Here is a 23,466-nt window from a genome sequence, read left to right as displayed (position 1 = left end):
CACTGAATCGGAATTTGCTCGGTAATCGCTCCTACGGCCCAGCCTCTATATCTCATACGGGGGTTCCACATGTTCAACGCTGTCCGCGTTTTAAATCATCTGCATGCATCCTCGAGGTCTTCTGATGCGGGGTGGTTGGCCCCCGAAGCAGACGCGCACTATCGAGAAGTCCTCCGAGGAGCCAGCACCACACGACGCAACGGACTGTATAACAGAGAGAAGGCCTAACCAACACAAACCCTGAGCAATCGCCTCGGACGTCTATATTTGTAACCTTTTTACTGGCTGTTCGAAGGTTTGATTGGCAGCGTCGTTTATTTTGCTCGCTCGAATTCCTTTGCATAAAGATGCATGCCGCGCAGGATTCCGCTGCCCAAGATTGGCAAGTTAGTTGGAACGCAGTTCTTCCGAGTTGGGGTTTTGCCCGCCCCCGGTCTGGAGAGCTCAGCGAGGTTGAACCCTCCTCCATGCTGTAAGCCGTAACTAGGCTTGTCGAACAACAACATTTCTTCGCGATGTGAGCTGCTAACATACCACAAGCCATCGAATTGATTTTGGAAGTTTCAAAGAACGAGCTGCGAACTATAGAAAAGTAAGAATGAGACCTGTAGGAGAAGAGTCCAGCCAAGCCCCTGCATGCAGGTCGGCTGGCAAGCGAGGCGGGCGCCGGGCGTGTTTGAACAACGTCGTATCGCGTCAAGAATCTCCGCCTTGACATGTGAGCGGCGACTGGAGAAATCCATGCACGCTGCGCGCTTCATCCTTTGCGACTGCATTATCATGAACATTTACCCTCAACCCCAGGTACGAGTACGGAGTCACTAAAGAAGATGGAGCAAGGGCCTATGCAGGGAAACGAAGAAGAGCGGCCATCGGCGTCAGCTGGCGCTCCGCCCGGCCCCAAAGAAGAGGAGGCGCCTGCAACACCTCCCACAGCACTCCGCGGGGACTCCACAACTAGCGATCTCAGCGACAACCACGGTATCTCATTGCGCGCAGTTGACCCTGTCTCTGTCCGACTGGAACACCTCACAGTTTCTGTGGACGAATCACCTACTGCTCTTGCTCGCGCCTTCTCAAAACAGAAGTCGTCACCAGAGACCAATCATGTCAAGACTATCCTGGACGACATATCAGCGGATATGCCAAGTGGGAGTCTTACAGCCATCATAGGTGGAAGTGGAAGCGGAAAGACATCCTTACTCAACTCCATGAGCGGGCGCCTGGCAGTAGGAAACCGACTTGCCACTTCAGGACGGACCTTATTCAATGGTAGCGAGGATGTATCCGGCATCAGGAGCGCATATGTTATACAGCAAGATATCCTTTTGCCGACATTGACTGTCCGAGAGACTCTGACGTATGCTGCGCAACTGCGACTACCCTCTTCTGTTGACGCAAAAGAGAGGAAGCAGCTGGTTGAAGAAGTCATCTTGGAGCTGAGCTTGAAAGAAGCTGCAGATACGAGGATCGGCAACAATGCGCACAAGGGCTGCAGTGGCGGAGAGAAGAGGAGGACGAGCATCGGCGTCCAGCTCTTATCAAACCCTTCGCTTTTGTGGCTGGATGAGCCGACCACTGGATTAGACTCAACAAGCGCCCACCAGGTGGTGAAAACTCTCCAAACTCTTGCACGAAATGGACGGACCATCATCGTCACCATTCATCAACCGCGTTCTGAGATCTGGGATCTTTTCGACAATGTCATCCTCCTATCTCGGGGCAGTCCTGCGTATGCTGGTAGCGCGAAAGAATGCCTTCCGTACTTTGCTAAGCTTGGTCATGAAATGCCTCCGTTTACAAATCCAGCGGAGTATCTCATCGACGTTGTCAGTGTTGACAATCGGAGCGTGGAAGCGGAGAAGGCGGCACAGGATCGAGTAGGTCGCGTAATAGAAGCCTGGAGGTCTCATTGCAGCAGTAGCCTTCAGGAGAAATCTGAACCTCCAGCTCCAGCCACTACGATGACGCAGGATCAACGGAAGAAGCAACGTGCCAGTAAAACGTCGCTCATGCAGCAGACTCGTGTACTTACCGCACGAACATGGACTGTGACAATTCGTGACCCTATGGGTAAGACGTCCGATATAATATCTATAGATTAAGCGTATACTAACTTGGTTGTATATAGGCCTGTTTGGAAGTCTTGTCGAAGCCATCGGCATGGCGGTCATTACAGGATGGATATTTTTGCAGCTGGATGGCTCATTATCTGGTATACGATCCCGACAAGGAGCATTATACAACGCAGCGGCCCTGCAGGGCTATCTAATCTTGCTCTACGAGACATATCGACTTACAACCGACATCCAACTCTTCGACGAAGAGGCGCGACAAGGTGTAGTCAGTATACCCGCCTTTCTCATCTCCAGACGCCTAGCCAGAATTTTGCTCGAGGATATACCAGTGCCCCTCATCTTCTCGCTGATTTACTACTTCTTCTGCGGTTTTCGCGCGGATGGAGGCCAGTTCCTCACCTTCTTCGTGATCATACTGTTACACCAGTACATCGCTGTATGCTTCGCTATGACCTGTGTCGCGTGCTCAAGACATTTCGCTGGAGCGAGTTTGGTGGCCAACCTAGCGTACACACTGCAGTCTATGGCTTGCGGATACTTCATCCAGTCAAACACGATTCCCATCTACGTGCGCTGGACGAAGTGGACCGCCTATGTCTTTTACGCTTTCGGAGCATTATGCGCCAACGAGTTCTCCGGCTCGTTCTACGACTGCCCGTATGAGGGCGGACGATCGAATCCAGCCTGCAAAGAATACGATGGAGAATTCATCATGGATTCTCTTGGCTTCCCAAACAATTGGGTTTGGAGGCCTATACTCGCTCTCCTCGGGTTCGCCATCGCCTTCTATGTGGGAGCGGGAATTTTGCTCAAGTTCTGGAACGCCGAGATCGCCATGGCTCGTGCCAGGCCGTCCAACATGGATGCCTCTGCTGGCAAAGAAAAGATGAGCGAGCGTGTGGCAGACAACGTCCGGACGATCGACATCCGTTTAGAGGGCTATGGCATGGACGTGGAGAAACGGTCGCTACGGAAGCGCTGGACCAAGAACATCATCAAGCCTCTCACCGCCGACTTCTTCCCTGGGTCGCTGAACGTCATCATGGGACCTTCGGGCAGCGGGAAGACTTCTCTGCTAAACAGCATGGCGATGAGACTCAAAGACGATACATCCACGCGGTACAAGCAGTACGGTACCATGAGCTACAACGGCCTCATCCCGGCCAAAGAGGTCGTCCACTCCATCTGTTCTTTCGTCACCCAGGATGACGACGCACTACTGGCGTCACTGACTGTACGCGAGACGCTTCGTTACGCAGCTGGCTTACGACTTCCAAAGTGGATGTCGAAAGAGCAGAAGATCCAGAAAGCCGAGGAGATCTTGCTGAAGATGGGTCTCAAAGACTGCGCAGACAATCTCATTGGTAACGACCTTGTCAAAGGCATCAGTGGTGGCGAAAAGCGCCGAGTCACCATCGCAGTCCAAGTTCTGACGGAACCACGCGTACTGTTGCTTGACGAGCCTTTGTCAGGATTAGATGCATTTACGGCACTGTCCATCGTGGACGTACTTCGTGGTCTAGCACAAGAGGGTCGCACACTCATTGTCACAATCCATCAACCTCGCAGCGACCTCTTCGCGCATTTTGGTAACATCCTACTCCTAGCCCGCGGCGGACATCCCATCTATGCCGGCCCTGCCGACAACATGTTGGGCCACTTCGCCAATCTAGGCTACGAGTGTCCTCGTCACGTCAACCCAGCGGATTTCGCACTCGATCTTATCACCGTTGACCTTCAGCACGAGAGACGTGAGGCAGCCAGCCGGAAGAAAGTACGCAAGTTGGTCGAGTCGTGGAATGCTGACGTCTACCCTGTCGCTCGAACTGGGTCGATAACCACGCCGGCGGAACTGGGAAGTATGGCACGAGAGCCATCATCTTTCGCTGCAGCATACTCGATTCTGATTCGGCGTGCGACGAAGAACATGTTCCGGCAGCCGGACATTCTGATTGCGCGCGTCATGCAAGTTGTCGGATTGGGTATCGTGCTTGCGCTTTACTTCGCACCGTTGAAGACTGACTACGAATATGTGCAAAATAGGATGGGGTTCCTTGTCGAGATCGCTCCACTTTACTTCGTCGGCAGTATGTAACCCTCCTGCTCAACTCCTGTCACTATGCTAACCCGTCAGTGCTTAACAACATCGCCGTCTACCCAATCGAGAGAGACGTCTTCTACCGCGACTATGACGACCGCATCTACGGCGTTGAAGCCTTCTTCCTCACCTACATCTCCATAACCACCCCCTTCGAGATCATAAGCTGCCTCGTCTTCTCCATTCTCGCCGTTTTCGCCGTGGGTCTAGAACGCAATGCGCAAACGTACTTCATCATCACCTTCAACGCCTTCTGCATCACCAGCTGCGGCGAGAGTCTAGGAATCGCTTTCAACACGCTCTTCACTCACACTGGCTTCTCGGTAAACTGCATGTCGGTTTTCCTGAGTGTTGCGCAGGTCATGGGTGGTGTGTTGTCGCTCGATGTTCCAGACTTTTTGCAGGCGTGGAATCATCTTTCGCCTGTGAAGTGGGCTGTTGGCAATATGGCACCGTATACGCTACGTGGTCTGGAGTTTACGTGTGAAGATTGGCAGAGGGTCAACGGGCAGTGTCCCATTCAATCCGGAGAACAGGTGCTTGACTTGTACAAACTGAACAAGAATCCAGAGATGAATCTCATGGCTCTGGGAATTTGCGCTATCGTTTATCGGTTCCTCGCATATGTGGTACTGAAGATGGTCAAGGAGCGCTGGATAAATAAGCTGTGGAGGAAGTTGGGCGGTGGGAAGAAGGAGCGGATGAGTCAGGCACCATCGTCAGGATAGTTGGCATGCGCCTATGCATTACGACTTAGGAAGCGGCTCTGGAATTAAGTCATCAAAATTCATGAACGTCATTATACACCGTTCACTCATTCGTCATTGACAGATAGCTAAAGTGATGCAATATTCTTCAACATTATCCCAATACATACGAAAGAGATCCAACGCCTACCATGCATGCAGAAAACACTAGACTATCTTGAGTCGCAATCCATGCCAGTAGCGAGAAATTTCAAAGACTACTAAGAGCAGCGGACTTCTTCGGCACCATACAAAACACCCAACCAGCGTCTAGAGACGGTGGCCCCAAAGATGAAGGGTGTTACCGTTCTGCCTGTTCCTCGTATTGTCCCAACCGGCATCCTTCATCGTCAAAACCCTAGAAACCGCATCGTTATACTTGAACGTCTGACCCTTCTCCCACATACCATTACCCAGCTCAATACACTCCGTAACCGCGCAATGCTCCAACTCGTCTTCGGGCGTACCATCATTGCAGATCTGAATGAGGCGGTTGAGACCGGTGGTACTAGCCGCAGCAAGCGGTTCCAACGGCAGTGGTGAACCAGGAGAAAGCCAAGGGCAGATATTGCCCGTGATGCGGTAGAAGATGGTGTGTTCAGCCGACTCGACAAGCATGACGCCCGGGGGGATACCGCCAGCGATCTGACCGACATCTTGCTGTGCAGGCTGATTTGGGTGTCCGCGGTTTCCGTCATGGAACATGGGTGCTGGACGGAAGTGTTGGGCGCCTGTCATACCAGGGGCCACCATAGCAGGGATCATACCGCCGCCCATCATTATACCAGGCATAACTCCACCAACGACGCCGCCTACAGCAGGTACGTTACCGAAAGCGAGACCGCCGCCTGCCCACAGCGGCGCTGCAGGAGCAAAGGGGGGTACGACGCCCGCAATGGCGCCAGGAGGAGGTGGTGGGTATGGTATACCGCCCGCGTGTAGACCAAAGCCTATACCGTGATGAGCGCCTGGAAGAAAGTGGCCCGCACGGATAGGAGCAAGTGAACCGCCAGCAGGTCCCATGTATCCGCCCATCATAAAGGGGTCCATGACGCCGACGGGTGGGAAGACGGGTGGAAACGCACCTATGCCGACACCACCGAATGGAGGAGCGATGCCAAATGCTGGTCCGCCAATACCAATGCCGAGAGGAGGGCCGTAAACAGGGGCGTTTTGCTGTTCTACGACGAATTGGGCGCCACCTGCGCCTACGCCGGGATGGTGAGCTGGTGGTGCTGGGCCGGCGTTGAACGGAGGAGGCGGTGGTTCGCGGTTGATGTTGGGGTTGTTACCGACGTTGGCGAGCCAGGGTTGATCTACGGGAGGGCCAGCAGCCATCGGTGGGCAAGGAAATGTGTGAGATTGACAGCGAAGGGTAGCAGATGGTGTCAGGACGAACTGGCAGAGATTGTGGCTTTGATTGAGACTCCAAATAGATCTAGTAACAGAGAGTGGAAGCGAGAGGATGAGGAAAGAAGAACTGTATACAAGCCTGGGTCTTCCATTTATATGTAAATACTCAGTACTGATACTGCGTTCGAAAGACTGGCGATCCGTGAAGTTGGAAGTGTTGGATGCTGCGAACAGCGGACAGTTCACATAGCATTGCAGTCTTTGAATGCACTCATGAATGGGTGCGGTAGTGTGATGAGAACGGAGCTATATTTGGATGGCGAACACGATAATACATCGACGTTGACCATCTTGCGCAAACAGGTCAGTACCCTACGCAGACACTCTGCAAGACAGCTGCGCGCATGATGATAAATATAGCACTGTGAATGGTATCAGCAAGCCCTGGAGAGCTGATGTGATCCGGGATCGAGGTGGATGCCGATGGAGAAGCAGGGTAGAAGGATAGCATGGCGTGAATAGAAGGACGCGATGAGATCTCCGCGTCCTCAATCAGGCCGACGCTTGCTTGAGTACATGGCCGCGAGTGAGTGATAGGGCTGAGGAATTGCGACGCCTCGAGGCACAAGGACACTAGCGTCGGATATTGGCGTATTGAATCGCCGTCACTACCGCTAGTACGTGGCCAGCCGCTCCCACATGGCACCCCAACCCCAGCTTCCTCATGCTGCGAGTTCCAGCTACGCACAGTGCCTGCATCTTAGAATCAGACCTGCGATGGGTTCATCAAATCTAGACCAGTCGGTAAATCCAGCTGGCTTGCGAGCGCTTCGCGAAATGACACGTCCACGAACCACCGAGCTGTGCCGGTGCATCACCCCGAGGCCCCGAGGGGATAACTGGCAACGAATATGGTCGATTTACAACTAGACGCAAGGGATGCTAGCAATCAAAGTAAAAAAGAATATTGAAAGACATATGCTGCCGCATGGTGGAATCGCTGTATCAAGATCACAGTAAAGGGCATCAGGACACCGGCATTCAATGTCGACAGCCGGTGTTCAACGAGCCACGCTAATACCAGGCCCATTGCACGAGCCATTAGGCGATAACGAGAAGGCAACTCAGATTGTCCGATCATTTCCAGAGATAGGGTAGTGCTCAGGAAATGTTCCCGGTCGACTTTATCAGCATCGGCTTTCAACTGCACTAACAGTCTCGACACCGGTGTCTCGGCTTTTCTATCGGTCTGCTAACACATCTTAGGGAGAAGCTGCGGAGTGCGGAGTAATCAAACCAACATCTCTGCACAACTCACCAGTACCTATGGCATACATAGCCACCTTATCTAAGTAGTAAATCAACTCTGGCTATCCTCAAGTCTCCCACATCTATTCGAAGGACGATTTTTCCCCCGCGAGATGTATGTCTCCATCACCGTCTTAACCGGCCTGCTCTACACCTTAACGCAGGTACATGCCTCCTCACGGACTTTGGCGAATCGACCATGGCTAGACCCAACGCTGCCTACCGAACAACGATTGCAGCTGTTTTTGGATCAATTGAACAGCACTCAGAAATATGCCATGGTTCAAGGCGATACCGAGCTTGATGATAACGGAACTGGGGTCAATCCTTGCATAGGACACATCTCCGGCAACGAGACACTCGGAGTACCCTCAATCTGCATGGGAGATGGCCCAGCTGGAGTCGGAAACAACTTGAATAACGTCACCGCTTTCCCGGCCCCAATTGCCGCCGCAGCTTCGTGGAATACTACTCTCGAATATGCTTACGGCCAAGCATTAGCCCAAGAGCACATGGCAAAGGGCCGCAATGTCGTTCTGTCGCCGACTATCAACATCCTCCGGTCGCCACTATGGGCCCGCGCAGCCGAGACCTTTTCAGAAGATCCGTGGTTGACTTCACGAATGGCTGTAGCGGGTGTCATGGGCGTTCAGAGTCAAGGAGCTTTAGCATGTCCCAAGCATCTTGCTGGATACAATCAAGATACTAATCGCTTCGGGGTCGGCCCTAACTGGGATACCGTTGACGTTCACATCGACGAGCGGGTGCTACATGAGCTGTACTTGCCTGCCTTCAAGGCATCTATTCAAGAGGCAGATGCCGCTTCTGTCATGTGTTCCTACAACAAGCTGAACGGCTTCTTCGCGTGCGAAAACGACTGGCTTCTGAACACTACATTGAGACAAGATTGGGGGTTTCAGGGTTTCGTTGTCGCTGATTGGTATTTTTCCACACGCAGTACGGTCGACGCCGTCATGGCTGGGCTAGATATCAGCATGCCTGGAGGTTCTCTGGAGAGTTCATACGGGTTTCCAGCTTACTACGGAGACCTTTTGGTTGAGGCTGTCGACAACGGAACCATACCAACCTCGCGCATTGACGATATGGTTGCAAGGATATGGCGATATATGTTCAAGCTTGGAATGGTCGACAATCCAGTCACTGGAGATGCAGAGTCGGTGGCAAGAACACAATCTCACCTTAACCTGGCTCAGAAGATGGCTGAGGACGGTTCCGTTCTTCTCAAGAACGACGACCATACGCTACCACTCTCGCCACAGAAATACAAGCATGTTGCTGTATACGGTGTTGACGGAACGAATCAAAGCCAGGTTACGGAGAACCACGGTGGCTTCGTCATCGACACGACAATGGTAGTGCAGTCGCCCTTAGACGCATTGAAGCAGCGAGCGAGCAAAGAAGGCAACATGACAATCACTTATGCGGAGGCCTATCCTGGTACCGGGCAGTTTCCAACGGCGCCTTTCAGCATGTTCGTCAATGATGGCCTGAATGTCACATACTACACTACTACAGACTTCTCTGGACCTATCAACCAAACCGACTTTGTACCCAACATCACCTCAGCTTCATTCCCCAAGGAGCTCTGGGTCTCATGGCCGCAAGTATTTTCTTGCGTCTATGAAGGTACCCTCAAAGCTAACACGAGCGGGATGTACCATTTCTCTTTGACCGGCCAAGGAGATGCCATACTTTACATCAACGGACAAGTCATCGCCAATATGTCGAAAGCGAACTTTGGAAACACCATCCAAGGCATCGCAAGCTTGACAGCAGGAGAGGAAGTTTCCTTGTCCCTGAACTATTCCATGGGCTACTCGCTATCCACTGGCGCATATGGGGTCACGCTGGGGGTCGACGTAGGCAACGAAGCAAGGGATGAAGAAGCGATTTCACTTGCAGAAAAAGCTGATATCAGCATCGTCTTCGCGTCCGATAGGCATTCCGAGGGTGTTGATAGCAACATTGGCCTTTCTCTCCCAGGCGACCAGGACGCAGTCATATCACGAATCGCCAAACGGTCAAAAAAGACCGTAGTTGTCCTCAACACCAACTCGGCCGTTCTCATGCCCTGGATCGACGAGGTAGACGCTGTAATGCAGTCCTGGTATGGAGGCCAGCAGATTGGCCTGGCGCTTGAAAGATTGCTGTTCGGCGATGTCAGTCCGAGCGGAAAATTGCCGGTGACGTTTCCCAAGACACTGGATGATGCCATCAAGATCACGTCAGACCTGAGTGTACTCTACGAAGAAGGTTTGAACGTTGGCTACCGGTGGTACGACGAGCACGAAGTCGATGCGCTGTTCTCATTTGGCCACGGACTCACATACTCGACGTTTGAACTGGGTGATCTCGCCGTGCACCTAGCAAACTCTACTGCCACAGCTGACTCTAAACGCGTCATCTGTTCCACGACTTTGAAAAATACTGGAACAGTCTCTGCGTCGGAAGTAGTTCAGCTTTACGTGTCGTATCCGGAGGCAGCGCGCGAGCCTCCCAAGCTGCTCAAAGCATTTGCCAAAGTGCACCTCGAGGCGGATCAAAGTACAGATGTTCCCCTGCAAGTGCTTATGGATGATTTGAGAATCTGGTCCGAGCAGAAGAAAGACTGGGATTTTGTACATGGCGAGTATAGCTTCCTCATCGGGTTCTCGGCAGGCGATATTAAGGTAGAGGGAAAGATGATTCTCTAGATACGCTACAATCAATCGCGTCTAGACACACAGTCGTATCACATATTACTAAACGTGTGATGTCTTCAGTGGCGTTCAGTTTGGTTACAAAAATGCACCCTGGCCAATGTTAAACCCAGCGTTGGCAAACAAAAAGGCCCAGGCTTCGTCGTCTACAAAGTCAATATTGAACGTGGATGCATCTTCCGACGTAGTATCGAAGGTGGCCTGATCAGTGTACGCTGGAGAAATATCAGGTCTTTGCTGATGGGTCGCAGGGTCCACGGCTGCAGCGGGCGCGGCCGGCATGTACGAAAGCGAAGATGTACGACGCTCCTGCATTGCTTCGTGCTGGATAGAAACATTGCGCAAGAACGCTGCTTGCAATGCGCAGCTCGTGTTGGATGGCGCTTGAAGTTTTTCGAATACTGTCGCCGCATTGCGAATGCTGTTCAAGGCTGGCATTTCCATTTCGGTCCGGATATATGTTGGTGCCGAAAGTAATAGCTATATCTTATTGTAAGTGAATTAGCTACATAGCGACAGAGTATAGCGTACCTTGATTAGGAATACCGCTGCGTAGGCGACCATCACATGCACACTGTCCTGGGCGAAGTATAACAGTTGAGATGCCGAGGTTTCAGGAACGAGCTTGAGCATGTCAAGCGCGCTTGAGTAGCTGTTCCAAATTGCCTCTGTATCGACTGAAGTCACGCTGTGCTTCAGTTTGGTCGATGTGCGCAGTGATGAAGTGTATAAGAGTAGCCGTGCGTAGCTGCCATAGAACGGGATCAAGAAGGACTGAAGATTGGTGGTTTAAGTCAGTACAAATCTCACATCAGTTTGTGCATGGATTTCACTTGCATGGCAGTCCTCCCCCCGCTTAGAAACTATCTCGGTCCATCTCTTTTGCCAACTAACAATCTCCCCATCAGCCATACGCAACGTAGACCGATAGTGCGACGTTTCGGGTCGTTGATGTTGAGCATATTGTGTCGTCATCATCTCGAAGTGGGTGGAGGTGATGAGGCGAAGGGATACGAATGCGCAAAGTAGCCGATCGTTGGCCATTTCAAGAGGATGTAGGTACCAGTTACTAACTGATTCTAGATAGTTGCTCCTTTCAATCATCCAAGGCTTGCTGGTCTGCAAGCTGATGCTGTACAGCATGTCAGTATCTTGCGATAATCTCGATACCATTCTATCCGTACCTTCGGTCATAGACAAATAGCACTAGCCAGGTTCTTTCTATGTTTCTGAATTGCTTCGCCTGCTGATCAGACATGTTCTCCGGGGGTCTCATTCCATCACCCCCAAGATGATGCCAACCAAGCTCGATGGCCATCCTGATAGCATGGCCTACGTTTAACCATGCACGGTTATCGCGGGGCTCTTTCCAATATGTTAGGATCAGTATGGCCTGAACTGTCTCAACTGATTTCGCACCACTGCGGAAGCTCTCTAGGAAAAGCTCTTCAGCATGGGCAAGCAAAGTTTTACGTAGCGCAGGATGCAAAAGCTTTGCCGCTGCCGCCAAGAGGGCGGTGAATAGGAACGACGACATCCCTCGGACGTACTGGAAGGTATGTAGCGTAGGATCCAATTGGCTGATGAAGGGGTTGAGGTGCTTCATGAATCCTTCAAATAGATCGGTAGCAAAATGAAGGTTGACTACGCCTTTGCTGATCGGATCAGTATCTGAGGTGCCCTGTGTGCATTCTTCTGAGGCATGTCCGTGTTCAGTACTTAGCACATTCTGCAAGGAGAAGTCTCCTCTTGTGATCTGTCGGTTGAGAATATCAGAAAGCCGGAAGCCTCTGTTCTCCGTCCAAAAATCCTGGCTTGAACGTTGCATTGACTGGGGTCGAGAACGCAGTCTAGAAGCTGACCCTTGAGCGCAATGTGTATCTGTCAACGGATCCGCATCACCCACTACAACAACATCGTGATCAACACGTTGAGCTTCATCATCCCATGGTGTTGCCGCAGCACCCTGTTGACTTCTTGAGCTTGGTCTCTGCAATCTACCAAACACATCAGCCATCTTGCCTTCTGGAAAAAGTAGGAATGACCAACTTGAAGCCATGCTTTCGACCGCGCCGGTGTCCAAGAAAGTCACACTGTAACGACTTGCGACTACATCTCACGCACCGCGTATCTTGCGCAGTCTTGTGGCACTTCATCTTGACCTTGCGACATTGCAGGCAAGCGTGTGGTCTTCAAACAGATCAGTCGCGCAACTGCAGTCGACCCGGAGCGGACTCACACGGCTTTCGGAGGTTGGCGACCGGGCGCGTCATCAGCCTCTGTCATCTTGAATGCGTCTATCAGACATTGAGACCAGATCGAACTGGAACGGACACAACAGTAATATCTAAGTAGTGTGTTGTTGGAAAGGGTAAGGCATCCAAGTGTCTTATCGCTATCTCCACACGCTAACTACTTTGGAACCCTTCCCGAGCTCCTTTCTGACACGACACCTGCTCCCATCATTCTCCGTCATTCAAGGGGAAAGCTCGACACCCACCTACAAAGCTCTTGCAGCGATACGAACATCTCGGAACCGTTGACCCCGCACGGCTCTCTCAAACCCGACTCAGCACCATGCTGCGACTTCGGTCCACTTCTATCGTTCGTGCAGATCGCCGGTGTTCTACCGTAGATTGAGTCGCCGGCGGCATGGCACGTGCTCTCCTTAGCTTATGCATACATGCACTATACCATCGCATGAGTTCTTTCTTCATTACCTAGATAGTCCAAGTCAGTATCAACTCAGCGCACATCTAGATACTACGCAACTAGCAACATGACTCAAATACCACGTTCGAAAGCCAAGACGGCACACGTCAACATGATGACCGACACCATCATAGCAAATCTACCGGCGGACGCACTTCGAAGCGTAATCAGAGTCATCTTGACAACGGAGCCATCAGTCACAAATGTTCTCGAAGAGCAGACGCGAATTTATCTCAGGAAGACCGCCAATCAGCCCGTTGACCAGCTATTCCAGTCGACGGCCGAGGGAGTTATCTCGACATCGAACTTCACATGGGCCCAGCAGCGCCTACGTTGCTCCATAGGATGCGGGTTGGTTCTCGACAGCTTCCCAATACTCAATAAGATTGTAGACGAATCCGTCAGCTTTGCGGACAAACACACCGTGCCTCGGTCGACAGAACTCAACCACAGTTTAGCCTCTGTTGATGGTGATATCGTGCAGGCCTTAACTGCGATTCAAAAGCGCTTGTTGTCCGATAGCGGCAGTAGAGACCTCAATGAAGAGGAGAGACCAGCGATGGACTCGCTCTTCAATTCATTGCTACGGTGTCACCAGGGATGGCTTGCTTCTGCGCAGGACTTCCCTTTCGAACGAAGTACTGCAGTTCTTGCGACCATGCTTGGTCGCGAAAGCGGTATACCGACACCAGCCCACCAGAATGGTTCTTGCCAAAGTCCAATTACCGGACGGAAGACATCGACCTCTATCGAGACTTTCAGAGTCAAGGATATCGAGCTGCCGAAGCTGTTCGCGGGCCTCTGGCAGCTGTCTAGTCCATCATGGGGTACTGCGTCACAAATACAGATGTTCAAGCAATTTGCAGAGTATATTGCAGGTGGCTTCACTGCCTTCGACATGGCTGACCATTACGGCGATGCAGAGGTTATATTCGGACGACTGAGATCCTCACTAGCCGACCCCGAGGCCATTTTCGGTGCCACGAAGTACTGTGTGTTCCATAAAATTACAGTGTCGCCCACAGTCATCAGCGCCAACGTCACTGAGCGGTGCCAGCGCATGAGCGCCAGCAAGGTCGATCTCCTACAATTCCATTGGCAAGATTACAACGACCACCAGTATATCGAAGCGCTACGACTTTTGCAGGAAGACGAACGAGTTCGACATCTGGGACTTTGCAACTTTGACACCACACGTCTCCAAGAAGTCATTGACAATGGCATCGATGTCGTCACCAACCAGGTTCAATTCTCCCTTATCGATGCACGACCACGGTTTAAGATGGGCGAGGTTTGCGCACGACACAACGTCAAACTCCTCACATATGGCACTCTTTGTGGAGGCTTTCTTGCTGAGAAATGGCTCGGCAAACCTGAGCCACAGCTGTTTGGTCCTGATACGACACCATCCCAGCGGAAGTATTTTGAAATGATCCAGACATGGGGTGATTGGGATCTGTTCCAGACGTTACTACGGAGTTTGAAGGCTATCGCGACCAGGCACAATGTCTCCATCTCGAACGTCGCTACGAGATGGGTTCTCGACTTCCCATACGTAGGGGCAGTCATCATTGGCGCGCGTATGGGTGTTAGTGAGCATACAGAAGAAAACTTGAAGACGTATGGATGGAATCTTGATGAAGAAGATCAGAGGAGCATCGAAGAAGTACTTAAGAAGAGCAGAAGGGAGGAAGTGTTTAAGGTCATGGGCGATTGCGGGAGTGAATACAGGTAGAAGAGAATTGTTGGCTTGTTCGCCTGGCTTGTAAATTAAACGATTATCTCGAAGGCTTTAGAATAGCCGGCAAACCTACGTGGGCAGTTTGGTGTAATTTTGACCTTAGGCGTCGTCGCGTCATCCCAGCTCGCCTGTGCGCTCCAGGGTTCGCCTCTTCTTCCTACCTATGCCACGCCTGTACGACCTCTCTATACCCCACCACGCGACCACTTTGATGCTCATGCCGATGCTGTCATCTACCATACGTACGCTGTGCGATTTTCGAAAGATGCGCGACTGACATATGCTCATGAGCTCCCACCTTGGCTGACACGGCTGACGTCACCGCCAAACATACGCGCACCACGCGCCTGCCTCTGCCATCGCCCCAGCGTCCGACGTCGCGCCATCGAGCCCCAGCTACCGCAAATTAGGCTATCGAACTACTACAAATTCACAATCCCATCTCATGGAATTACAGCGACATGGGGGTATCATTGCGCGATTGAGGGCATCGTGGCTGGGGCACCAGCTACAGCCGGCCCTTGGTATAAGATGAGAATGATACCATGACGGTGATTATACTGGTGACAAAGATTGATTGCCTGGAGGGCGCTTGCAGCCTCTATTGACGCCGCGACGCGTCAAAAGCTGTATGTATTGCTATCGCGATTGTGTTGTCGAATATGACAATCTGTCTACGAGAACATCCTCAGCATGCGCTCAGCCCTATACCTCCATCCCCGCCAAGCCTCTAAGACCATCTCCACAACAATTGATGCTCTGTGTAAAGCTGAGGAAACAGATGTTCCATACGTATATCTCAGTCCAAAAGTCAAGAGTTTCCCTCGAGGCCAACTACCGTGGTATCCGCATGACTGAAGGTCCGCAACCCGGTCCGTATGATCTTGAGCTGCGATTTACAGTTCGGGTCTGGACATGCGATCAATGCATCCGTGGACATCCAGTCATGTGCGTGAGTCGGCCGCTGCTTGGCCCCTAGCAGAGGCAGTACTGCCGCTGAAATGCGATTGAATCGTCAGTCTTGGAGTGTGCAGTATTCGAGCGTGCAACTTACCTAAGCTGTAGAAGCTTATGCCCTGACCTTCAGGTAGATGTAGCATCTCTCCTTGCACGGTAAAATGGTCTCCTTCTTTGGCTCCACACAAGATGCGCTCGCCTGGCGGGCAAACAACCTCAACTCGCAAGTCGTACAATTGGAAAGAGTCGTCTTTGCCCGATGACATTCTGTTGACTTTGGAAAGTTGCTGATGTTTTTCACGCTCATCTCGTGTCTTCGTGGATTCTATTATCCCGCCGCTTCGAGAAGGGTGGGGCCACCGGCGTTCTAAGCATGACAGATAGCAACCGGCATTTCATGACACCCCAGCATGATCGCCGGTTTTCGGGCGCCCTGACCAGCCCCTATCAGAAACTAGAACCCCGCTATCAACGGTTACGAAGTCACTGAATCCCCCGTAGATGCCGAACTGCTAAGTGAGATAAGCTTCCCGCTTCGGCTTGGTACTTGTAGGAACCGTCGCGCGCTCCCATGCTGAGAGAGCATCATCATGGATCTGTCAAAGAAGGATACTACGCAATTTGCGCAAACTTCTGCGTCAAACTCAGAGGTTGAACATGGAGCCGTCGGTACGACTTATGAGGTCAAACGCGACCTTGGGCGTCGCCATATCAACATGATTGCCATAGCTGGCATGATTGTAGGTCAAATCACCTTATACTATTCTTGCAGTCCCCATACTCATGCACAAACTCTAGGGAACTGGACTATTCTTAGCATCCGGTCAGGCCATCGCTACCGCAGGACCCGTCGGCGCTCTTTTCGGATATCTATGTATGGGTTTAATTGCTTGCGGTGTCGCACTGTCTGCAGGAGAGATGTCAGCCTTCATGCCTGTCACTGGAGGATTTGTTCGGCATGCTACGAAGTTCGTCCAACCTGCGCTTGGCATTGCAACCGGATGGAACTTTTGGTACACCATGGCAATCACGGCGCCAGCTGAGCTCGCCGCTGCGGCAACTTTGATCAACTTCTGGGATAACAGTATCAATCCTGCGATCTGGTACTCGGTTTTCATCGTGGTCATCGTGGTCATCAACTTCTGTGGGGTGAAGGTTTACGGCGAGGTGAGTTCTGACGCAACCTACTTTTGGCTCAATATCTGACAATTCAAAGAGTGAAGTCTTCTTCGCAGCTCTCAAGATCCTCCTTATCATTGGTCTCATCATCGCCGGCCTAGTCGTCGACCTTGGAGGGTCTCCTAGTGGAGACCGAATCGGCTTTCGGTACTGGAAGAACCCCGGTCCTTTCAACGAATATATCGTACCTGGCAACACTGGCAAGTTCCTCGGGTTCTGGAGCTCCTTGATCTCAGCAGCCTACAGCTACGCAAACATCCAGGTGGTCGCCATCGCTGGCGCCGAGACAAGGAACCCAAGGGTCATCATCCCGAATGCGATTCGGATGACGTTCTGGAGAGTACTCATCTTCTATGTAGTCAGCATCTTCATCGTTGGCATGCTTGTACCGTTCAACGACCCGAACCTTGGCATATCTACTGGGGATGCTCAGCAGAGTCCTTTCGTCATCGCATTCCAGCGCGCTGGTATCAATGTCCTACCCTCAATCATCAACGCCATAGTATGTACTTCGGCCTTCAGCTGTGGCTCTGCATGCGTCTTCCTTGCATCACGCACGCTGTACGGGCTAGCCGAGGACGGACAGGCCCCCCGAGTCTTGCTTCGCACAAACCGGTTTGGAACACCATACTTGGCAATAGGAGCTTCTCTGATCTTTATGCCACTTGTCTATCTTAGTCTGGGGAGTAACTCATCCGTCGTGTTCGGATGGTTCGTCAACATTACAACCATTGCTGGCCTGATTGGGTGGCTTGTAATCGAGGTCACGTACCTGAGATTCTACTACGCATTGAAAGTTCAAGGTATCAGTCGAGACCGTAAGTTTACCACCATTCGCTTTGCGAAACATTATGCTAATATTACCAGGACTCGCATACAAGAGTCCCTTTCAGCCATACCTCGCCTGGGTCACCGGGGGCGCACTCGTCCTTGTCATCTTATTCTCAGGATACAGCGTTTTCTTTCCTGGCCGTTGGAGCGTAGGCACCTTTCTCACGTATTACGTCGATATAGCCATCTTCATCTTTCTGTGGGTTGCTGGTTTCTGCTATGCAAGGTCAGGAATCATTGCTTTGCAAGACGTTGACCTGTCGGAGATTGCTGATGTCGATCACGAGAAGGCGGAAATCTTGAACTCAGTGGAACAAAATCTCTCGTGGTGGAGAAAGTGGGTAGTATAGTTACCGAAGGATGCTTGCAGTGTCTGCAATGAGAACATTCGTATCACATTGAGATTTTTGGATGCGATACAAGTTCTGGGATCACATACTGGCGAGTGATTTGTGCTGAAGTGATACATAGCTAAAAGAGAAGATCAAGAATGCAAGCGAAGTCAGGGAACTGCAACAGTGCGCAGGTTTCATGCTATAGGTATATACATAGAAGTAGAATGAAGCCAATCAGGCTTCAATGTGATTGCGAGAAGACGATCCTAGCGCCCAATCCATCGCATATCCGAAGCAACCTACATCTAGTAGGTAGCGACCTTAGGGCCGGGAACAACGTAGGACTTGAAGTTGGAGTAGATGTTCGCGGTGTAGCCGGAGTCGGTGCTCTTAACGTGGCCAGGAATCTTGGTGGTAGGAGAGGGCTTGCCGGAGCCGCCGCCAGTGACCTTGACCTGAGCGCAAGAGATGTAGAACTGGGGCGGGCTGCCGGGGTTGTGGATGCCGAGCTGCTCGATGCGGAGGAGGTACTCTCCAGCGGGGATCTGGGAGGGAATGGTGGTGGAGTAGGTAGCTATGATAGTGTTAGGTAAGTTCCAGTGCGGTGTTGAGGAGCCACATACCACTCATGTCCCATGTGGCCTGGCCACCAGAGAAGTTGGGTCCAATCTCCTTGATCTTGAACCAGTCGGTAGAGCCATCGGCGGCGGCGGCCGAGTCGACCTTGGTCATGTAGAAGGTAACGGGACCTTGGTGGTAGACGGCCTGGTCGGCAGTGAAGGAGACGGTGGAGCCAGCAGCAACCGAGACAGTGGTGGTACCGCTGCCCGAGTTACCTCCAGCATTGCATCGCAAGTTCTTGTCCGCAAGGTCGGTGACGGGGCTGTTGTTGGGAACGGGCCTTGAAGATGCAAAGTCAGTGTCTGTCTCAGGGGCATTGCGGCCATGGAGAGGAACTTACCTGATGTTCTGGAATTGAGCACCCTTCACACCGTTGGCGGTGAGCTGTTGGAAGATGTCTTGTGCCTGTTAGTATATGCTGGAGCAGGTTGAGTGAAGTGCCATACAGTGACCCGAGGCAACGTTGGCAAAGGCCGCAACGGCGGTGGCGATAGCAATGCACTTCATGATGTGAGATTGGTAAGTGAGAGACTGAGGAGGATAACGAATGATCTTGAAGGTGCTGATGATCTTGGTAGAGAATACGAGAGCAAAGTCCCCGGTTATTATATATGTTCTTCCTCACAGATACAACGCCACGAATGGATACCACTCCATATTGCAGCACGCAGGACATGGCCAGAGAGGGTAAACGTCAAGCCATGATTGGCCCAAGCATGAAACTCGAAATGAAGAAACGTCACAGGACAGGCACGATGGGTACTGCAAGGCGGCAAAGAACCCGGGACGTGAGGTGGAGTGTGGATACTCATTGCCGGTGGTTGTTCGTAGAATTTTCCTTCTGGAACGACCTTGTGACAGCCTTCGACGAGGCGAACAAGTGATGGTATGGCAGGTAATATCGCGAGTATGGGGGCTTGACATGCAGGACTGCAGGTATTGGTCATGCATGCACGAAATATGCATACCCGGCGAATAGGAAAAGCGCATGTGCCGACGACTGTGGGTTCTATCCGTCGGAGCTAGAGACTGGCGCATTTGCTGGAACTGTGCCAACACTGGATGCCTGATGTAGATTAATATCTGGGGTAATATGTTTTTAATGACCATGGTCCAAGCTAGGGCGGAACTCGAGGCGATGCGAAGAAAAAGGAAACAACACCGATCCACAATGTCCACCAAAACTGGTTCTCACACATGTACACCGGTGTACTACGGCAAAATATGAGTCTTGTCTGAACGTCTGAGGTGTTGTTGTTTGTGCGAACGACTCGCAACGGCGTTGATGTTTCATGCCGAGTCATGCAGTCGACGCAACGAGGTGCCGAACGACAAACGAGGTGATGATTGCCACAACCTCTATCGCTTGAAACAGGGACCTGAGAACTTGTACATTACTGCTGCTGAAAGGTTTCCAAGGTTTCGTGCAAGGTCTTGCACATGCAGGCCCAATCGTTTCTCTGAGTTCGATCGAGTGATCGATATGGCGGGCGGCGGGTGGCTAGTCAATTTCCCATCTCTTGTCGCGAACTTGAACAAAAGCAAGTGTGGAAATCAAAGGATTGCTCGCTTGCCCTGTGGATCTGAAGTTGGGGCCGCTCTTCCTGAGCCAGGCTAGTAGTGTGGACATGAGTTTTCTAGAAGTGAGTTCCAGAGTTCGCTATCGCATATTATGTTCATTTTGTTGCGAGATATAGCTAGATCTCCAGCATGGTGATGGTTGTAGTGCTGAAGAGATCGCAGGTGAGGGCGCGTCACCGGAGCAGTCTAGCAGACGCGTTTGGTGAGGCCCAGCCCCCTGCGAACATCACTCTGTCGCGCAAGCCAGACATAAAATCTCTTTGCGCCGTACAGGCTACGTTAGAAGCCCTGAAGAAGGATTTATACCCCTAAGTATCAAGGAAGGTTACGCATCAGCTTCAAAATTCTTTGGAAGATACGCGCTTGCCCAGGTGTAGTTCCTAGGTATACCTGGCTTCTGCGACAGCGCTAGATGCCTAGGTAGAGCTTCATTCAACATACTTGCCTGGAGTGTCGTTATCGGACCAAGAGAATTCGCATGAGGCCTCGAATCGCACAGCTCGAGAGTATTCGCTGGAGGCTTGCCACGTTGAGAGCATGGGAGTGACTTCCAAGGTTGGAACCTCAGGAAGCGGGGTACAACACGTGATCCCGTTGCCTCGTCGCATCGCCATCGACATGCGCCTAGTACTGACCCGGAAAGTCCATGCGAAAACTGTACGAAGATACGCCAGATCCACAGTCTTATCACATCGGATGCTGTGTTAGGGCAACAGCGTTGGGCGGCAGTTCGAGCGTTATAATCCATATCTTCCAGAGACCACTCCTTCTACTCCAAGGCTGTCATCCTTCATCTCTTCATCTATTAAGTGTATTTTCATTGCACATATCTCGAGACAATGTCCGCAGAAGTTGCCACTGATCCTAGTCCGCGGAGCGAGAAATCGGTATCTGCACATCCGCTCTCCCCGCTATCGGCATCAGAACTTCAAGATGCTGCGGCGATCATCAAAGCTTCATGGCCGGCGCACACAGACCTGCACTTCAAGGTCGTGACGCTGCAGGAACCACCAAAAGTCGAAGTATTGAAGTACTTGGAGGCTGAGCATAGCGGCAAAACACTACCATCAATTCCAAGAAAAGCTTTCGTCAACTACTACATCCGGAACACCGTACGTGTATGGAATCTGTAAGGAAGATTGCAGCTAATTAGTCGGTAGAGCAAATTCCATGAGGCTGTTGTAGACTTGACCTCACGTCGCGTAGATCGCAACGTTCTCCTTGGGCCCTTTGTCCACGCCAATGCGGACGGCGACGAAATCGTCGCTATCGAGAAACTCGTCCTGACCGATAAGAAAGTACAAGCGGAGATTGCCAAGCTCGAGCTCCCTGAAGGCACAGTAGTAATCAGCGACCCATGGATCTACGGGTCCGATGGCGTTGGAGATGAGGATAGGCTGTGGCAATGCTTCCTGTACCTCAGGGACCCGATGAATTCATCAGAAGCCGACTCCAACCACTACGCAATGCCACTTCCCATCTCACCCGTCGTGAGCACAGAGAAGATGGAGGTCATTCGCGTTGACTTGCTACCGACTGGCGCAGACAATACCATCAAGCCAATTGAGAAATACAAGATCCAACCGCCCAACGAATACATACCCGAGGCCCAACAACTGCGGACCGATCTTAAGCCGCTTAATGTTGTTCAACCAGAAGGTGCTAGCTTCCAAGTCGAACAGCAAGGTACATCGAACGTCATCTCATGGCAAAAATGGAACTTCCGCGTTGGGTTCAACCAGCGCGAGGGTATGGTATTGTACGATGTCCGTTACGACAACCGCAGTTTGTTCTATCGAATGAGTCTGAGCGATATGAATATCCCATACGCGGACCCCCGTCATCCCTATCACAAGAAGAGCGCGTTCGACTTGGGCGATGTTGGTGCTGGTATCATGGCGAACAACCTCAAGCTGGGCTGCGACTGTCTGGGTTCCATCTACTATCTCTCAGCCGTACTAGCCGACAACCACGGTGGGTCTGTGGAAATGCCCAACGTGGTGTGCGTCCACGAGCAAGATGCTGGAATCGGTTTCAAGCACACCAACTACCGCACCGGCCGCGCAGTTGTCGCTCGGAACCGGGAGTTGGTGCTCCAGAGCATCATCACCGTGGCCAATTACGAGTACATCCTGGCCTTCATCTTCAACCAGGCTGGAGAAGTCGATTACGAAATCAGGGCTACCGGCATCCTGAGCACACAGCCTATCGACGAAGGTGTCGAAGTGCCCTTCGGTACAGTCGTGCACCCCGGTGTACTTGCCGTCCATCACCAACATATTTTCTCACTACGCGTCGACCCCATGATAGACGGGTATGACAACAGACTCGTGTACGACGAGGCGTTCCCGATGCCGCGCTCAGACTTCAATCCTCACGGAACTGGTTACTACATCCAAGAGACCGTGGTAGACAAGTCCGGTGGCTACGACATCGCATACGAGAACAACCGCACCTTCAAGATTCAGAACCCGAACGTGCGAAACCCCGTCAACGGAAAGCCAGTCGCATACAAGATTCAAGCGCCGCCGTTCCAAAAGATTCTCTCCGATAAGGACTCTTTCAACTACAAGCGCGCCGAATTCTCCGACCACAACATCTACGTCGTCAAACACAAGGACGGTGAATTGTACGCAGGCGGTACCTACACCAACCAGAGTCGTGGTGGAACGGGCGTGCGGAGTTGGGCGGAAAGGAACGACAACGTCAAGGACACTGACTTTGTCGTCTACATCCAAGCGGGCATCAACCACGTGCCTCGTATTGAGGACTTCCCCGTTATGCCTTGCGAAATTATCAAGATCCACATGAAGCCGGTCAACTTCTTCGATAAGAACCCTGCGCTGGATGTACCGCCGAGTGAGCAGGCCTTCAACAAGAGCAGCTTGTTGAGTGAGCAGCACCAACAGGCTAGTGTTACTGCGACGATTGGTGAGGATGGTACGTGTTGTGCGCCGTCCGCGGCAAAGTTGTAGAGCTGTAGTTCTCACGAATTGAACATCATCACGAAATACTGCGAAAATAATTTATGAGATACCATGTAATCGTCCAGAGCCAAGATCGATATCGATGCAAAGCTATGAGCATGGAAAAGAATGTGAATATAGTAAGATGCGTTCAACTTATGGACGAACCATTTCCGAGGGAAGAGTTGGTCGTGTGCCTGCTCATCTGGGCAGCGGGCAAGACGCGCCAAGCCTAAAGTC

At 51.8% G+C, this 23,466-nt stretch overlaps 9 protein-coding genes across 9 annotated transcripts; 5 read left to right on the top strand and 4 right to left on the bottom strand.

The window, feature by feature from the left end:
* Positions 1–1,211: 1,211 nt before the first annotated feature.
* On the top strand, positions 1,212–4,904 carry BKA58DRAFT_413712 (P-loop containing nucleoside triphosphate hydrolase protein; the record flags this gene model as incomplete). The annotated part of the gene is made up of 3 exons (XM_046172439.1): positions 1,212–2,073; positions 2,132–4,165; positions 4,213–4,904. The coding sequence occupies 3 exons, from the start codon at positions 1,212–1,214 to the stop codon at positions 4,902–4,904; spliced, it is 3,588 nt and encodes a 1,195-aa protein (XP_046021806.1).
* A 200-nt stretch (positions 4,905–5,104) lies between these two features.
* BKA58DRAFT_390943 (uncharacterized protein) lies at positions 5,105–5,983 on the bottom strand. The gene has a single exon (XM_046170870.1). The coding sequence runs from the start codon at positions 5,970–5,972 to the stop codon at positions 5,193–5,195; it is 780 nt and encodes a 259-aa protein (XP_046021805.1). The 5' UTR covers positions 5,973–5,983; the 3' UTR covers positions 5,105–5,192.
* A 991-nt stretch (positions 5,984–6,974) lies between these two features.
* On the top strand, positions 6,975–10,297 carry BKA58DRAFT_431462 (glycoside hydrolase family 3 domain-containing protein; the record flags this gene model as incomplete). Its single annotated transcript, XM_046173096.1, has 3 exons — positions 6,975–7,079; positions 7,748–8,415; positions 8,485–10,297. The coding sequence occupies 3 exons, from the start codon at positions 6,975–6,977 to the stop codon at positions 10,295–10,297; spliced, it is 2,586 nt and encodes an 861-aa protein (XP_046021804.1).
* Positions 10,298–10,339: 42 nt separating this feature from the next.
* Positions 10,340–12,320, bottom strand: BKA58DRAFT_462298 (uncharacterized protein; the record flags this gene model as incomplete). Its single annotated transcript, XM_046174843.1, has 4 exons — positions 10,340–10,783; positions 10,835–11,077; positions 11,198–11,435; positions 11,488–12,320. 4 exons carry the CDS (start codon positions 12,318–12,320, stop codon positions 10,382–10,384), a joined length of 1,716 nt encoding a protein of 571 aa, XP_046021803.1. The 3' UTR covers positions 10,340–10,381.
* Positions 12,321–12,763: 443 nt separating this feature from the next.
* BKA58DRAFT_390940 (NADP-dependent oxidoreductase domain-containing protein) lies at positions 12,764–14,860 on the top strand. The gene has a single exon (XM_046170869.1). The coding sequence runs from the start codon at positions 13,083–13,085 to the stop codon at positions 14,748–14,750; it is 1,668 nt and encodes a 555-aa protein (XP_046021802.1). The 5' UTR covers positions 12,764–13,082; the 3' UTR covers positions 14,751–14,860.
* A 445-nt stretch (positions 14,861–15,305) lies between these two features.
* Positions 15,306–16,059, bottom strand: BKA58DRAFT_234186 (uncharacterized protein). Its single transcript, XM_046166552.1, has 2 exons — positions 15,811–16,059; positions 15,306–15,752 (listed from the first exon to the last, which is right to left on the bottom strand). Exons 1-2 carry the CDS (start codon positions 15,977–15,979, stop codon positions 15,568–15,570), a joined length of 354 nt encoding a protein of 117 aa, XP_046021801.1. The 5' UTR covers positions 15,980–16,059; the 3' UTR covers positions 15,306–15,567.
* Positions 16,060–16,303: 244 nt separating this feature from the next.
* On the top strand, positions 16,304–18,073 carry BKA58DRAFT_321523 (amino acid permease; the record flags this gene model as incomplete). The annotated part of the gene is made up of 4 exons (XM_046167814.1): positions 16,304–16,453; positions 16,512–16,880; positions 16,930–17,710; positions 17,760–18,073. 4 exons carry the CDS (start codon positions 16,304–16,306, stop codon positions 18,071–18,073), a joined length of 1,614 nt encoding a protein of 537 aa, XP_046021800.1.
* A 290-nt stretch (positions 18,074–18,363) lies between these two features.
* Positions 18,364–19,186, bottom strand: BKA58DRAFT_404660 (glycoside hydrolase; the record flags this gene model as incomplete). Its single annotated transcript, XM_046171858.1, has 4 exons — positions 18,364–18,632; positions 18,682–18,959; positions 19,020–19,077; positions 19,126–19,186. 4 exons carry the CDS (start codon positions 19,184–19,186, stop codon positions 18,364–18,366), a joined length of 666 nt encoding a protein of 221 aa, XP_046021799.1.
* A 1,636-nt stretch (positions 19,187–20,822) lies between these two features.
* On the top strand, positions 20,823–23,420 carry BKA58DRAFT_234128 (copper amine oxidase). The gene is made up of 2 exons (XM_046166551.1): positions 20,823–21,372; positions 21,421–23,420. Exons 1-2 carry the CDS (start codon positions 21,100–21,102, stop codon positions 23,233–23,235), a joined length of 2,088 nt encoding a protein of 695 aa, XP_046021798.1. The 5' UTR covers positions 20,823–21,099; the 3' UTR covers positions 23,236–23,420.
* Positions 23,421–23,466: the final 46 nt, after the last annotated feature.

This window comes from Alternaria rosae, assembly GCF_020736505.1.
Source record: "Alternaria rosae strain MPI-PUGE-AT-0040 chromosome Unknown BKA58scaffold_9, whole genome shotgun sequence".
NCBI classification, from domain to species: Eukaryota; Fungi; Ascomycota; class Dothideomycetes; order Pleosporales; family Pleosporaceae; genus Alternaria; species Alternaria rosae.
Note: the sequence above shows the minus strand (reverse complement) of the source record. Positions and strands in the feature narration are given on the sequence as shown.